The sequence below is a fragment of the Dendrobates tinctorius genome, unplaced genomic scaffold (genome assembly GCF_039654945.1).
Source record: "Dendrobates tinctorius isolate UK_male_01 unplaced genomic scaffold, ASM3965494v1 ptg000062l, whole genome shotgun sequence".
Classification (NCBI taxonomy): domain Eukaryota; kingdom Metazoa; phylum Chordata; class Amphibia; order Anura; family Dendrobatidae; genus Dendrobates; species Dendrobates tinctorius.
Window position 1 is genome coordinate 33,604,806 of NW_027361730.1, and position 17,093 is coordinate 33,621,898.

Sequence of the window (17,093 nt, forward strand, 5' to 3'; positions counted from 1 at the left end):
CTATCAAATGCCTTACGCGCATCCAAGGAGACTACAATTCTATTCCCTTCATTATCCAACGGCACCTGCAAATTCAAGAATAATCTACGTAGATTTATCGCTGTAGACTTATTTGGCATAAAGCCCGACTGATCCGGATGCACCAAACCCTGAACCACACCTGCCAACCGGCCGGCCAAAACCTTAGCCAAAATCTTAACGTCCGCCGACAACAATGAAACTGGCCTATACGATTCCACCAATTCCGGGTCCTTTCCTTCCTTTAAAATGACTACTATTATCGCCTTTCTCATGGAGACCGGCAGCTCTCCCACCCTTAACGCCTCCTCAAAAACTTTTTTTAATTTGGCCACTGAGATGTCCATTAAATTCTTATATATCTCAACCGGTAGTCCATCAGCCCCAGGAGCCTTGTTATTAGCCATTGACATAATAGCAGATCTAATCTCCTCCTCCGTTATAGGTTCCTCCAACCTTCCCCTATCATCATCCCCAATCCTAGGCAGTTTCGCCTTACCCAGGAAACTTTCAATATTCCCCATTATATCTCCCACCCCTGACGTATACAGCTGCTCATAAAAACTTTTAAACTCCCCTAAAATATCCTCTACTTCCGTCAATACAGTCCCCTCTCCCGTTCTTAGTTTGTATACATACCCCGATTCCCTCTGTGCAGCAGCTACCACCGAAAGTAAGTGTCCCACACTTTCCCCATCCTCATAAAACTGTACTTTCTGAAAAGCTCTTTTTCTCTCCGCCTTTTTTATATATAGCTTATTAACCGCTTCCTGAGCTTCTTTTAAACTACATTTAGTTATCTCTGATGGGTCCGACACCATTGTACAGCTCTCTAGCTTTCACTAACAAACTGCTTTCTGTTACAACTAATTATTTCACATTTGACTCGTCAATCCAGAGAACCTGCTGACATGTTTCTGCACCCCAGTTCCTACGTTTTCGTGCATAGTTGAGTTACTTGGCCTTGTTTCCATGTAGAAGGTATTGTTGTTAGCGGCAACTCTTCACTGTATCTTTCAATTTCAAACGGAAGTAAGCATGATGTGTCTTTAGTCTTCTTCACTATGTTCCTTGGCCGACCCCTATGTTCCTCAACTTTCCCCATTGTTCAGCGTACTCAACGCTGACAAATACAGGCAGATACTTATCCATCATACAATATCATCAGGGAGGCGTCTCATTGACTCCAAATTTATTTTGCTACGACAACAAACATGCAGTCAATGTCATCAAGAATTATATTCAGCATAAAGAACACACAATCCTAATAGCAGCGATATGATTAGAGTTGAGGGAATATCAACCACAGGCTGTGGCAGTGACACAGCCGCGACACATGCAGCTGCGGCGGCGATCGGCTGTTCAGCCGGTGCGATCCAGAAAGCCTGGTTCCCGCACCAAATATTAATTTGATTTAGATTTCTCTTTTGTTCATTCACTTTATATTTTGTTAATTGATAAAAAATAACTATAAATAGAATGGGTACGTAAAGTTTTTCAGACCGATTTAAATTTTTCACTCTTTGTTTCATTGCAGCCGTTTGGTAAATTCAAAAAGTTCATTTTTTTTCTCATTAATGTACATTTTGCACCCCATCTTCACTGAAAAAAAAAAAAAAAAATGTAGACACTTTTGCAAATTTACTAAAAAAGAAAAACTGGTCATAAGTATTCAGACCCTTTGCTCTGACACTCATATTTAAGTCACATGCTGTCCATTTCCTTGTGATCCTCCTTGAGATGGTTCTACTCCTTCATTGGAATAAAGCTGTGTTAAAATAAACTGATAGGACTTGATTTGGAAAGGCACACACCTGTCTATATAAGAACTTACAGCTTTCAGTGCATGTCAGACCAAATGAGAATCATGAGGTCAAAGGAACTGGCCAAGGAGCTCAGAGACAGAATTGTGGCAAGGCACAGATCTGGTCAAGGTTACAAAAGAATTTCTGCAGTATTCAAGGTTCCTAAGAGCACAGTGGCCTCCATAATCCTTAAATGGAAGAAGTTTGGGACCACCAGAAGTCTTCCTAGACTTGGCCATCTAGCCAAACTGAGAAATCGTGGGAGAAGAACCCCAAGGTCACTGTGGCTGAGCTCCACAGATGCAGTAGGGAGATGGGGAAGGTTCCACAAAGTCAACTGTCACTGCAGCCTTTCACCAGTCAGGCCTTTATGGCAGAGTGGCCCTACGGAAGCCTCTCCTCAGTGCCAGACATATGAAAGCTCGCATAGAGTTTGCTAAAGAAAAAAAAACACATGAAGGACTCCCAGACTATGAGAAATAACATTCTCTGGTCTGATGAGATGAAGATAGAACTTTTTGGTGATAATTCTAAGGCCGGTTTCACATTAGCGCTTTTTAAGCGCACGCACGGCCGGGGGTAGCTCCGCCCCCGAGCCGGCTCTCTGCCCGGCGTGCCCGCCCCTTGCTTGTAGCGCCGCCTACTAGCGGACAGCGGCGCCTGCGATCGGCGCACCCTATCTTTAGCATAGGGTGCGCAGATCGTGCGCAGGCCGTGCGCGCTAGTTGCGCTTTGACCTGCGCTGCGCACTTTTGACGGTGCGCCGTGCGCGCCAAAATCCGAAAAGTTTGATTTTGGCGCGCACGGCGCACCGTCAAAAGTGCGCAGCGCAGGTCAAAGCGCAACTAGCGCACGGCCTGCGCACGATCTGCGCACCCTATGCTAAAGATAGGGTGCGCCGATCGCAGGCGCCGCTGTCCGCTAGTAGGCGGCGCTATAAGCAAGGGGTGGGCACGCCGGGCAGAGAGCCGGCTCGGGGGCGGAGCTACCCCCGGCCGTGCGTGCGCTTAAAAAGCGCTAATGTGAAACCGGCCTAAGCGGTATGTTTGGAGAAAACCAGGCACTGCTCATCACCTGCCCAATACAATCCCAACAGTGAAACATGTGGTGGCAGCATCATGCTATGGGGGCGTTTTTCAGCTGCAAGGACAGGACGACTGGTTGAAATTGAAGGAAACATGAATGCGGCCATGTACAGAGATATCCTGGAAGAAAACCTCTTCCAAAGTGCTCTGGACCTCAGACTTGGCCGAAGGTTCACCTTCAAACAAGAAAATGACCCTAAGCACACAGCTAAAATAACAAAGGAATAGCTTCAGAACAACTCTGTGACCATTCTTGAGTGGCCCATCCAGAGCCCTGACCTAAACCCAATTGAGCATCTCTGGAGACCTGAAAATGGCTGTCCACCAACGTTCACCATCCAACCTGACGGAACTAGAGAGGATTTGCAAGGAAGAATGACAGAGGATCCCCAAATCCAGGTGTGAAAAACTTGTTGCATCATTCTGAAGAAGACTCATGGCTGTACTAGCTCAAAAGGGTGCTTTTACTCAATACTGAGCAAAGGGTCTGAATACTTATGACCATGTGATATTTCATTTTTTCGTTTTTAATAAATTTGCAAACATTTCTACATTTCTGCTTTTTTCAGTAAAGATGGGGTGCACATTAATGAGAAAAAATTAACTTTTTTAAAATTTACCAAACGGCGGCAATGAAACAAAGAGTGAAAAATTTAAAGGGGTCTGAATACTTTCCGTACCCACTGTATATACAGTATCATGCAAAAGTTTTAGGCAGGTGTGAAAAAAAATATATGTAAACATTGCTCAAAGAAATAAAGGGAACTTAAATCACACATCACAGACATTCTGTAGTGCTAATTGCTGGCATAGGATGAAATGATACATAATGTCCCAGAGATTCTCAACTGGTTTCAGGTCGAGGGAAAGTAGAAATCAGTCAATAGCATCAATGCCTTCATCATACAAGAATTGCGAACACACTCTGGCCAAATGTGGCTGAGCAATGTCCTGCACCAAGAGGAACCTTGGGCCCACTGCATGTGGAGGTTTATGTAACGCCTAAAGAATATGCATTCCCAGACCATCACTGGTCATGCTTGATGATGCGGCAAGCAGCATACCATTTTTCATAATCTCTCCAGACTCGCTGAAGTAGGTGTGAGCACTTATCCCACTACAGGAGACTGGCCCCCATTCTACTCTAATGGAGTCTGTTTCTGATAGTTTCATCAAAAACATTCACACCAATGGCCCTCTGGAACTCATTCTGTAGGGCACTGGCAGTGCTCCTTCTGGTCCTCCTCACACAAGAAGCAGATACAGGTCCCGTCTGTTGGGATGATGACTTTTTAAAGCCCTGTCCATCTCTTATCATGTAACAGCTCGTGTTCTGGTATCTCCTCAGTGCTCAAGATTGTCTAAGGAGACAGCAAAACTTTTTATCATAGCAGGATGTGCCATCCTGGAGAAGCAGGACTACCTGTTAAATTGAATAGGCTGCAGGTACCACCTTATGCTATCAGTAGTGACAAAAAACACTGACAAAATGAAAATTAGAGAAGAATCAGTAAGGAAGGATAGAGAAAGAGTTACCGATTTTCAACCTCTTCCCACAAAACCTTTTTGTTTTTTGGGGGTTGTCTTGGGGCTGCCTTTCGATGTACCTGCTGACACTTATATTTGTACCAACGCAGGTAAAACCAATTCATAATGACTTACTTTTCGCAACTGGAGAGATTGACATCTCTGAAGTTTAAATGAATTATCCAGAAATACTTAATTTATTTGAGCAGTGTATACACTGAAATATATAGTTGGGATGCAGACTTCTCTATGGTTTGTTAGGAAGGCTCAGCGCCCATGGAAAATACCTCTCAGGATGTAAATGTAAGACAGTCTGCAAAAAGGGATTAAATGTTGCAGCAAAATGTTGGGGAAACTGTTTGGAACTTTTGCAGATACATATAAAACTGGTACAACAAATAAATCTGTATATCAATCTTTCTAATCTCATACCATACTGAACACACACATATACATATATATATATACATATATATATATATATATATATATATATATATAACTATAACAAATATAGTACAATATATTGTACCTTATATCTTGTACTCCGGTGAACAGAGTAAATATAAACAATTCTTTTTTTTTTTTTTACCATTTTAAGAAGGCATTTCTCCAGCTTAAAGGTCAAGTCGGGCATAAATTTTCCCCCAAAAATGCTTGTGATCTCCTGGACAGTGTATAATAAACGATAATTCCTCACGTTAGTTTGACATGCCTTTACCATCTCCTACAAGAAGAAGAGGAAAATAAATAATTAAACAGAGTATAAAAGTACACGCCAAAATAAATGGCACCAGACGCTGTCCATGTATATTACGTAGCAAGCATTTTGCCGCAGGAACGCTGATTAATGTTTACTGGGCTGGCAGAAGAGACCACTCTTAAAGCATCACTCCAAATTTCTTTTATTTTAGCGCTAGAGTGTTGCCACTAATCTAAGTTCCTTGCACTTAGTCTCACATTTACCAGCCGCTGTCTTCCTCTATTATCGGTGGTCAGTCTCCAGCAGTTTGTTGGGCGATCCAGAAGTCACAACTCAATGTATGTCTATGAGACCCAGAACAAGGTTTTCATACACTTCTATTGAGAGCTTGTGCCTGTTAACTCAAGATGACGGCACTGGACCAGAATAGCGCTGGTAAGTGGCTGACGATGGGGCTGGTAACTCAGGGACCTGACATTAGTGGCACCATTCTAATGCTAAAATTAAAAAAAAATGCTGTAGTGGTGCTCTAAGGTACAATTTTACAGTCAATTTGATGTCTGGGTTTGCACGAGCTAGACATCAATCTAACAAACACTATGTGGACACAAGTATTAGGAAATCTACACATAACACCTACTTTTATGACATCCCACTCTAAATCCATAGGTGTTAATATGTCGCTATTCCTTCCATTGGAGCTGTAGTAACGTTCACTCTTCTGCAAAGACTTTGTACAATATTTGTGGGATTTTTTTCCCATTCATTTGTGAGACCAGACACGGATTATTGGATGAGAGGACCTGGTTCAAAATCTTTCTTCTTATTCTTCCCAAAAGTATTCAATGGGTTTGAGATTAGGGCTCTATGTAGGTTAGTAAAGTTCTTCCATACCAAACTCTCCCAACCATGTCTTTACAGACCTTCATTTCTGTACTGGGCACAGTCATGCTAGAACATGATAGTTTTATATTTCAGCACAATCCAGTCAGGCAGATAACATTTCCCCTGGCATTCACAAAACAGACTCCTTCACACTTCCCAGCTAAAGCATGATTAATCGGTGCAAAGGACTTGTTTCCACTGCTGTAGAGTCTAGTAGTAGCGGTTTTACAGCACTCCATCCAATGCTTAGCATCGTGCTTGGTGACGTAATACTTGCATTCAGCCTCTTGGCCATGGAAACCCATGCAATGAAGCTCTCGCCTCACAGTTTTAGTGCTGATATTCAATCCCAAAGCCGTTTTAGAGAGCTGCAGTCATCGAGTCAGCAGAGAGTTGGTGTATTTCACGCACTTTGTGCATTTGGCGACCCCCGATATGTAACTTTAAGTGGTTCTCCACTTTGAGCGAAGTCGCTGTGCTTGTTAAACACTTCCACTTCTAAATAACACCAATAACATGAAAAATTTAAGCGAGAAGAAACTTCAAGAACTGACTTGTTGCAATAGAAGCATCCTACCGGGCTCAAATTCAGTGATCTCTTAAAAAAGAGCCATTCTTTCATAAACGATAGTAAAGGCAGGCTGCATGGCTAGATGACCGATTTCATACACCTATAGTGTACTGAATGAAAAACGTGAATTCATTGATTAAGACGTGTCCCAATATTTTTGCCTACAAAATTTGCTTCTTATACAACATTCCTATTGCATCAACTGTATAGTCTTTACCATATTGCACTGAACAGTCACACTAAGAAGTCCAACCACAATCATCTGAATGGTGCATGGATGTACTTGTGGTGGCCTCTCTTTGTTACACAAGTTCCCTTCCGGACAATCGTAAAGTACTGATGAGGTTAAACTGCTTCATATGAATATGGGCTGAACCCAGAATGACTGCTTACAAACCATGATTGGTTCCACTGAATATGTTACCATCATAGGAAATAGTGGACATTCTGATTCAAACTGCAAACCAGAGAAGTAACAATACTCGTAAGGGACATATGGCAGTACTCCTGCAACAGTATCAGAAGACAAAATAAGCCTTGAAAATACAAATCACCCTTGCCTTACTATCATTGAATCCAACAATTCAGTATTGGACACGAACCTGAATATAGAGGTCAGCATCTGCAGAAAGCACATCATAGTCCTCAGCACAACTCCGAGCCGCATTCTGGAGAAACTTCTGAAACTCTGGAACTTCGGTGCTCGATTTAGACTTCAGGAACTAAAACAATTATATAGTGGAGACAGGTAATGTAATAATAATAGGCCATAAAACAGAATATAAAAAGCATTTAGGCAGAAACAGATTTTGAGCTCAGTTGATAAATTGAACACTTCATATATTGGCGGCCTAACAATGACTCATGTAAAGGGCAACACCAAGACTGCATTTCATGTGACCCTGGCACAAATGGCATTCTGTAAAAAATAAATATGTTTGTCATTGTTGAGATTTTGGATGAGGGTGTGTTAGGGAATTGACGTTCATTTACTTTGTTTATGCATTATACTGTGGAATTATCTCATTTATGTTATTTCAAAGATGTAAAATTTGAATTTGGCGTTTTCCAACAAAAATGATTTGATTTTTTAAAAAAAAAATAGTATGTTGGTCATCGTAATCAGATATAAAATGGTTGATTGATTAAAGTTAAAGTTATTTAAAGGGAATCTGTCACCTATTTTTGGGCTATGAGATGCGGGCACCGCCATCAGGGGCTTATCTACAGCATTCTGTAATGGTGTAGATAAGCCCCCGATGTAACCTGAAAGAGAAGAAAAACGAGTTACCCGGACCGCCCCTGGGTGAGTATAATATAACTTGTTTTTCTTCTCTTTCAGGTTACATCGGGGGCTTATCTACACCATTACAGAATGCTGTAGATAAGCCCGATGGTGGTGCCCGCATCTCATAGCCCAAAAAATAGGTGACAGATTCCCTTTAAGTGGAGTTGCCTAGAAATAAAATCGCAGCATGTGCTAGTCTGTTGTAATTCACGGACCAGACTGGTGCATGGAACCTCAGGCAGCTCTTTCTGCTGGGTGGAGGAGTGCACGAGCGGCACAGGGTGACAGTCATTGGTCAATAAATTCAATGTTCCATGTGAACATAGTCTAAGCTGGAGTCGTAATATGCTAATTTTAACAACCTAGAGATGTGTCTATTTTGTTTTCTCGCTTTTGTTTTATTTCCTCTTCTCTTTCCAAGAGTTATAACATTTATATTTTTCCATCAATATAGCAGTATGAGGGCTTTGTTTTTTTTTTTTTACATTTTTATTAGTCCCTTCAGGAGATTTGATCCTGCATTCTACTAGTTAATTGCCAGATTCCTATAAAGCCACCATCTGTTCATCAAGGGTGTGCTAACATTTTAGACACATTGGCCATCAGTAGGTCGGCTGCAATGACAACCCATCGGCAAACTATCCTTAGGTGCCTACTGTATTACACAGCTGTCACCTGCACTGAAAGGAAAAGGCTCAGCTCCTGACAACATCGGCTGTAAATGTGCAATGGGCGCTACTAAGAGATATTTATCAGGATTATACCACCATTCTGACAAAGATTTCTAAAGTAAGTACACTAGTCTCATTAAGTCTTAGAGATCTATTTAATAATGTACTAAGTTCATAAAGTGAAACCTATTGCCAGATCCGCTTAACATTGCTCCAACCATAGAAATTACATTTCTGTTTGACAAATTCACTAAAAAAGGAGCATTAATGCTTCTGGGAGTCCTCGCTATCTGCACCATGTACAAGTGACCTCTGCAGTATCTCCTTAGTTTCTGCACAGTATAACACATATAGTTCTCTACCTGGTAAAGGTTGAATTCCTTCATGTGTTGAAAGGCCATATTGGTGTTCTTATTGTTGAGGAATCTGATCATCATCTTCACGTAGGCATCCTGCTCAAATGCTGTGAGGGAGGAAAGCCGTGGGTACGGCACTCGAGGCTCGGGAAAAGGTGGGACATCTTTGGCAGAAGATGGGTCAACAGTAGGTTTAGTGTCAGAGACAGGAGCTTGGGAACCTGAAGCCTCTGCATCTTTCTGCGTAGCTTCTGCTGGAGCTGGTCTGAGAGAAAATGAGAAAGTAACAGGGGTTACCTGTAATATACCATGCTTTGAAGCCTATGGTCCAACCTGCAGAAGGGGATAAAGAGTTAAAATGCTCTAAAGGGCAGCCCATCAATGGGAAAATGTAGTGGACATTGCCTCGACAAAGCAAATCACAGGATACTCGTTTGGCATCCTATGGCTAGTGGGTTGGCAGAGCAGATTTGGTGACACTTTCGCTCACAGCTATCTCCTGTATCTATAGACTTTCCACACAATTATTTACCGCTGAAGAATAGGTGGAACGCTTTATAAAACGTATTACGGATTTCTATTTCACACATAGGAGCAATATATTCACTCGAGCCAAAGGGAGATGATGGGACATCAGCACGTAGCACCAGACACTTCATAGGGGTCTCCTCTTATAGCTGAGGACGTCTGTCAGAGAGATATGCTGGCGCGTTAAATTACTATGGAGGTAAATTCTGACTCGGTGGTGCAGCGGCAGGAACAAACCGAATGCAAATGAACTCCAATAACAGAAAATTGCCAGGACATAATAACTTGAGGAAACAGAGCCAACAGATGTGGCTGCCATTGTTCCATAGCTAGGACACCGAGGTACGCTTTCCCACTGACGGCGTCTGCAAACTCTTGGTTTGGTACGATCATCTAAGGACTGAGACTATTGTCCTGAAGACCACTTATTGCAAAGAGCAGATGTGTGTAGTTCAGTAGGTGCAGCATCCAGTCCCAGCGGTAATCTAAGGATAAAGAAGACTAGGCACCAGACCACTTGGAGCACCGTGTCATGACTGCAGAGCCGCTGCGGATAAAACAACGATTTCATCAATACTACAGCAAGCAGCCCAATAAGTGAGACAATGCTGGAGTTATTATGCTGCTCTCAGATTAGACGGCAAAAACCTGGTGACAAATTCCCTTTAAACGTGTGCTACACTTTGTCACAATTCCATAACCCACTTTTAGGCTATGTGAGCATGATGAGTATTCACAGCAAATTTTTCTGCTGCAAAAAAACAGAGTGTTTGCGGGAAACAAGCTGCCTAGAAAAGGTTTGTTTTGTAAGCGTTTTTTTCCCCGCATTAATCTGAGTGGGTGAAAAACGCTGAAAAAAATTGACGTTACAGATTTGAAAATATCCTTAAAGGTTTAAATCTGTGAGGAAAAACTGCGGCACGTGCATGAGATTTCAGAAGTCTTATTCACTTTGCCGATACTGTAAAAATTCTGTGTATTTTCCTGTACCAAAAACACAAGGTGTGAACAATCACAATATATTTCACACTTATTAAAAAAATGTAAATATAACGCACTGAAAAAATTAAGGTAACATTCATACCACAGTACAGCCCCATGTCAAATAAACTTAATGGGATATTCTCATCTCCATGTTGTTATCCCAATATGTAGTAGGTGTATTAGCAAATACCTCCAATTAGAAATGTAGTATAGTTGTTCTGATTCGCTATGTCACTTATCCTACGTGCAGGGCATTGCAGTAGCTTAGGTATCCATGATTGCAACCACTAACAGCTGTCACTATATGAGTGTGTTGTAACCATGGATACTTAAGCTACTGCAGTGCCCTGCACATGGGGTAAACAGGGCGAATCAGAAGAACTATACAACATTTCTAAGTGGAGGTATAGTTTAATATTATTACATCTACTATATATTGGGATTAAAGAACTTGGAGATGGGAATATCCCTTTAAGTTTATTTGACATAGAGCTATACTGTGGTGTGCAAGTATTACCTTAATTTTTTCAGTGCATTATATTTACATTTTTTAAGACGTGTGAAATATGTTGTTCTTGTTCACACCTTTTTGGGACGGGAAAAAAACATCGTTTTTACATTGGGATAGGCTCTTGGAGATTGGAATACATCTTTAAGAATATCAATCTTAACAGTTATAAAGCATAAGTGATTGTCAATCATTTTAATCAGAAAAGGCAGCAGCAAGACAACCTCTAAAGAGAAGAGGGAATGTTGTATGTAGGTGGTGATCACAGACATCTTTTGTGACTGATTTTTCTGTGGTTTTGCTAGTGTTCTTGTCACTACTGGAAGAATGAAGCATTACCTGTAGCCCACAGAAAGTCCAACAGTGAAGGAGGGAATGGCTAATGAAATCAATTATTAACCTTACATAAGCTAGTAATATATGTGGTGTGGCAAGATGGCGTCTACATCCTGGAACTATGCCCTGGAGTCCTTGGAATGTGAAGTAGATACACTGAAGACCATATATGGAACAGACCTAACATGGATCTATCACAAACTGACATGACAGCTTTTGTTTGTACTAATAAAATCAGTGCCAGCTCTGAACTGATCTGACATCTGACTTTGTGTCCGATGTATTTCTTCTATGCATGCACTCAGCTCATATTTATTAGGTCAGGGGCAGGCAATCACTAACATCGCACCTTAAGAGATCACCTCAGCACAACTTCCCCAGAATCGTACACAGCTCTGGCAAAAATTAAGAGACCACTGCAAAATTTACAGTTTGTCTGATTTTTGTCTTTATAGGTATATTTTTGAGTAAAATATAACTTGCTCTTTTATTTTATAAACTACTGACAACATGTCTTCGAATTTCCAAGCACTAAATTTTTTACTTATTTTCAGAAAATGAGAAATGGTCAAAATAACAAAAAAATGCAGTGATTGCAGACCTCAAATACTGCTAAGAAAACAAGTTCATAATCATTTGGAAACAACAATACTAATGTTTTTAATGCAGGAGGAATTCAGAAATCAATATTTTGTGGAATAACCATGATTATTAATCACTGCTTTCATGCGTCTTGACATGTTTTCCAACAGTCTTTCACACTGCTTTTGGGTGACCTTATGCCAGTCCTGGTACAAAAATTTAAGCAGTTCTTTTTTGTTGGCTTGTGACTATCCATCTTCCTCTTGATTACATTTCAGAGGTTTTCAATGGGGTTCAGGTCTGGAGATTGGGCTGTCCATGACAGGGATTAGATGTGGTGCTCCTTCATCCACACATTGATTGACCTAGCTGTGTGGCATGGTGCATTGTCCTGCTGGAAAAAAAACAGTCCTCAAAGTTGGGGGAACATTGCCTGAGCAGAAGGAATCAACTGCTTTTCCAGGATAACCTTGTATGCGGCTTGATTCATATGTCCTTCGCAAAGATTAACCTGCCCAATTCCAGCCTTGCTGAAGCATCACCGATCCTCCACCAAATTTCACAGTGGGTGCAAGATACTGTGCCTTGTATGCCTCTCCAGGTCTCCGTCTAACCATTAGACGACCAGGTGTTGGGCAAAGCTGAAAATTAGACTCATCAGAGATTACCTTACTCCAATCCTCTATGGTCCAATCCTTATGGTCTTTGGCAAACTTCATCCTGGCTCTTCTTCGCTTCTCATTGATGAAAGGCTTTTTTACTAGCTTTACATGACTTGAGCCCTGCCTCTAGGAGCCAGTTACGTACTGTTCTTGCCGTGCACTTCACCCCAGCTGCCATTTGACATTCCTTTTGTAGGTCACTTGATGTCATCCTGCGGTTGCTGAGTGACATTCGAATAAGATGACGGTCATCCATTAGTGGAGAGTCATTTTCGCCCTCTGCCAGTCTGTAGCTTTGCTGTTTCAAATGTCTGCTGCTTGACCTTGTTGTAATGGACTGCCATTTTATAAATCTTAAGGATGGAGGCAACATGACGCTCACTGTATCCCTCTGCTACTAAAGCCAAAATTGAGCCCTTCTTTTCCTCACTCAAGGCTTTTCTTTTCAACTCCTTTGGCATGGTTACAAGTTAGCTTTTCATTCCCATTACTTTTGGGATATTACTAGCACTTGTTTTGCCATCCAGCTTGTCCTATTGCAAGAGGATTGTGAACACCACAGCAGGTTTTTTTTTTTTATACTTTCCTTTATAAATAAGTTTTGGTTCAGGTGATCACCTAATCAGAAGCACATTAAGTAGAATGAGGTGTACTCTGGCTGGAATTCAACTGACACTGGAATGGAATGGCTGTCAGACATGTAGAGAAGCTGATTTTTATAAAACTGTGCAGTGGTCTCTTAATTTTTGCCAGAGCTGTATCTATATGTACAGATGTAAGAAGGTTTGCTGGGTCTCCAAGCACAGTCTTAAGAGAATGGAGCAGATACCAGAAAACAGGCTGTTACATGAGGAGCGCCGGACAAGGCCAAAGTAGGGAATCGAACGGTATCTGCTGCTTTGTGTGAGGAAGAACAGATGGAGCAGTGCCAAAGCAATACAAAGTGACCAAGTGGTCACAAATAGACTACATCAAGGCTGCATAAGGGCATTATGCCTTGTAAGGGACCTTGCTCATACAGTTGTGGCCAAAAGTATTGACACCCCTGCAATTCTGTCAGATAATACTCAGTTTCTTCCTGAAAAGAATTGCAAACACAAATTCTTTGGTATTATCTTCATTTAATTTGTCTTAAATGAAAAAAACACAAAAGAGAATAAAGCAAAAAGCGGTGGTGAATGGGTTAATCTAACAAAGGGTTAATGTCACCTTACAATCGAATGGTGACATTAACCCTTTGTTAGATTAACCTACTCGCCACCAATATAGGGCAAAGGGAAGCCCACGCATTTTTTAACAACGAATTAACCCCTTAAAATAACAATTACAACTCCCAAATTTTGCACACAAAGCAGCATATAATTATTAGTCAAGGACATATAAAAAAACATGAAATGAAATGCTTTACTGAATGTAAACCATGTGTCATTTCATGTCGGGTTGGGGAAGGATTTGATAGAAGCCGGCAATTTAATTAGCGGCTATTCTGCTATGAAGAACTATGTGAAATATAAATATATATTTATGGTTTGTCACAATGACACACACACACACATATATATATATATATATATTTTCTCTATGTGTATATATCTATTCTTTCTATCTTTATTAAACCTGTCAGTGTGAGTTTACTGCATAGCGCACTGAATTGCCGGCTTTTCTAAAAGACATCGGGTGCGTATTTCTCGCAAGTCACATGTGTGGTCCGTGTGTAATGTGTATTTTTAGCGCACCCATAGACTTGCATTGGCGTACTACGGGCGTAGTACGCTGACAATCGCAGCATGCTGCGATTGACACGGACCGTAGAATACGCCCGAGAAGTATACGGCTGATGGAAGCTGCCCCATAGAGAATCATTTGTCCCTGTGTAATGCATGCTTTTAGTACCTCTCACTCGTCCGTATTCCTCGCCAGTTTGACCCCGGCCTAAAAATCAGGAATCAGGTCTCATAATTTTCGGTAGATGAGGTCCATATAGAGTCAGTAACGGTGGGTGCTGGTTCATTTTCTGTCTATGGGCGTCTGTGTGGTGGTTTGGGATCACTTGAGGAAGAGGAGTTGAAAAAATAAAGTAAAGTGGGATCTTCTCCTTCACTATCAGTGTCAGAGGCAAGGAAAGCGTAGCCTCCTACACTGAATACCGGGGTTTGGGACAAGAGGAATGACATTTTTTCACATATACACGGCATTTGTGTGTGCACAAAATTTTACTCAGGTGTGTGTGTGCGCTTGGTGCAAAATATGGTAAAATAAAAAACAAACTTACTAAACAGACGTCAGTAAAAAACAAATTACTGAGTGTCCGCAACTGACACTAAACCTGACTCAAGTCAGTAAAAAATACTGTAATAGTTGCTGATTACTACAGTATATTTTTACTGTCACTAATCTAAATTTTTTTTTATTCTTTTTTCACACACAAAAAAATAAGCAACAACCGGAGGCCAATCACTGATGTGTGTCACTGATCAGCGCTCAACGGCTGTAAGACTCACGCATGGATGTGACTCTTTTTTTCCAAACTGACGCTATCCCTAACTGAATTCAGTAAAAAAATACTGTAGTACACACAGATTACTAAGGTATATTTTTACTGCCACTAATCTAGTCCTATGGTGTAAAAAGGGGAGGGGAAAAAGGTAGACAGGAGTAAAAAAAAAAAAAAAAAAAAAAAAAGTCCTTGCTAAAAGCGAGTATGGTCATTATTCAGTGATTTTAATGTGATCAATGGCTCGGCAGCTGTGGGACGCACACACAGAGTGGTGCAAAGAGGGGAGAGAAAAAATATACAGGGACAAAAAAAAAAAAAATACTCGGCAGCTGCAGGATGCACAAAAAAGAAAAAAAAAAAAACTGCCAAAAATCAAGCAAACAAACAGTGATCAATTACTGATCAGCGCTCAGTGGCAGAAGGGAGGGAGTGGGGGAGAGAGAAGCGGGGAAAGGGGGCTTGAGGTGGATTAGGAACGTCTTCTTTATTGTTCAGCAGCAGGAACACCAGTAGTGATGGAACAGGCTTGAAAAAGTCTGTAGCACCACAAGGCCCAGCACAGGGCGACAGAAAGCTCAGTGACTGCTCTCTTCACATCTGGAAGCCAGAATGAGAAAGTGAAGAGTGGTCATAGAGGTTAGATTGCGTCTCTGCCCTCTGATTGGTCATTGCAAAACCGCACCAATCAGACATGGCCGTGGTGACGCTGAAGTTGCTAGGCTCCAGCCTATGATTGGTGTTCTTACAGCACGACAATTCCATGTGTCCTGTTATGAGAAACAGCAGGCACCTTTGTGCGATCACCGTGCACTTAAACACAGTGGTCGCAACATGACGTATGTATACTTCACTGGTCAGGAAGTCCGTCCCGACCATGACGTAAATATACATGTATGCTGCAAATGTCTGAAAGGGGTTAAAAGCTTCCGGCAACTGAGCAACATGGGTGACTTGTCGGATAGGTGGCTCTACGGCTGCTTCTTTCTGCCCACTTGCCTGGAAGGACAGGTCTCTCTCCCTGCATCTGTGTATAGTGGGAGACAACCTACAACAGCACATTAGGGATTACATAATACAGGTGCATCTCAAAAAAATTAGAATACCATCAAAAAGTTAATTTATTTCAGCTCTTCAATACAAAAAGTGAAACACATTATATAGAGTCATTACAGAGTGATGTATTTCAAGTGTTTATTTCTGTTAATGTTGATGATTATGGCTTACAGACAATGAAAACACAAAAGTCATTATATCAGTAAATTAGAATACGTTATAACACCAGCTTGAAAAAATGATTTTAAAATCCGAAAATGTTGGCCTACTGAAATGTATGTTCAGTAAATGCACTCAACACTTGGTGGGGGCTCCTTTAGCATCAAATGCTGTGTGGCGTGGAGGCAATCAGCCTGTGGCACTGCTGAGGTGTTATGGAAGCCCAGGTTGCATTGATAGCAGCCTTGACATTTACAACTCATGTGAGGTGGAAGGACACAGCCTATATTTAGAATAATAGTACTACCTCAGAATGCACATACTGTATACTAGCAAATAAATTTCATGCGATAAATAAATACAGGTAAACACAATAGACATACTGAATACATAAAGTGCATATTCCATGACTACATAAAGGGTTAAAGCAGTGCATCTAAGAATCTAAGATAATAAATGTATAAAATGCTACAGTTGTGGCCAAAAGTATTGACACCCCTGCAATTTTGTCAGATAATACTCAGTTTCTTTCTGAAAATGATTGGAATCACAAATTCTTTGGTATTATTATCTTCATTTAATTTGTCTTAAATGAAAAAACACAAAAGAGAATGAAGCAAAAAGCAAAACATTGATCATTTCACACAAAACTCCAAAAATGGGCCAGACAAAAGTATTGGTACCCTCAGCCTAATACTTGGTTGCACAACCTTTAGCCAAAATAACTGTGACTAACCACTTCCGGTAACCATCAATAAGTTTCTTACAATGCTCTGCTGGAATTTTAGACCATTCTTCTTTGGCAAACTGCTCCAGGTCCCTGATATTAGAAGGGTGCCTTCTCCAAACTGCCATTTTTAGATCTCTCCACAGGT

The 17,093-nt window shown here is 41.1% G+C and overlaps 1 protein-coding gene across 1 annotated transcript in view; it reads right to left on the bottom strand.

The window, feature by feature from the left end:
- ICE2 (interactor of little elongation complex ELL subunit 2) overlaps positions 1-17,093 on the bottom strand; it is a 97,056-nt gene that overhangs the window by 59,604 nt on the left and 20,359 nt on the right. The window contains exons 3-5 of the mRNA XM_073579503.1: positions 8,916-9,174; positions 7,197-7,316; positions 5,028-5,162 (exon numbers count right to left, since the gene is read on the bottom strand). Of these exons, the coding sequence (XP_073435604.1) occupies positions 5,028-5,162; positions 7,197-7,316; positions 8,916-9,174 (514 nt within the window). The remainder of the gene's footprint in view (positions 1-5,027; positions 5,163-7,196; positions 7,317-8,915; positions 9,175-17,093) is intronic.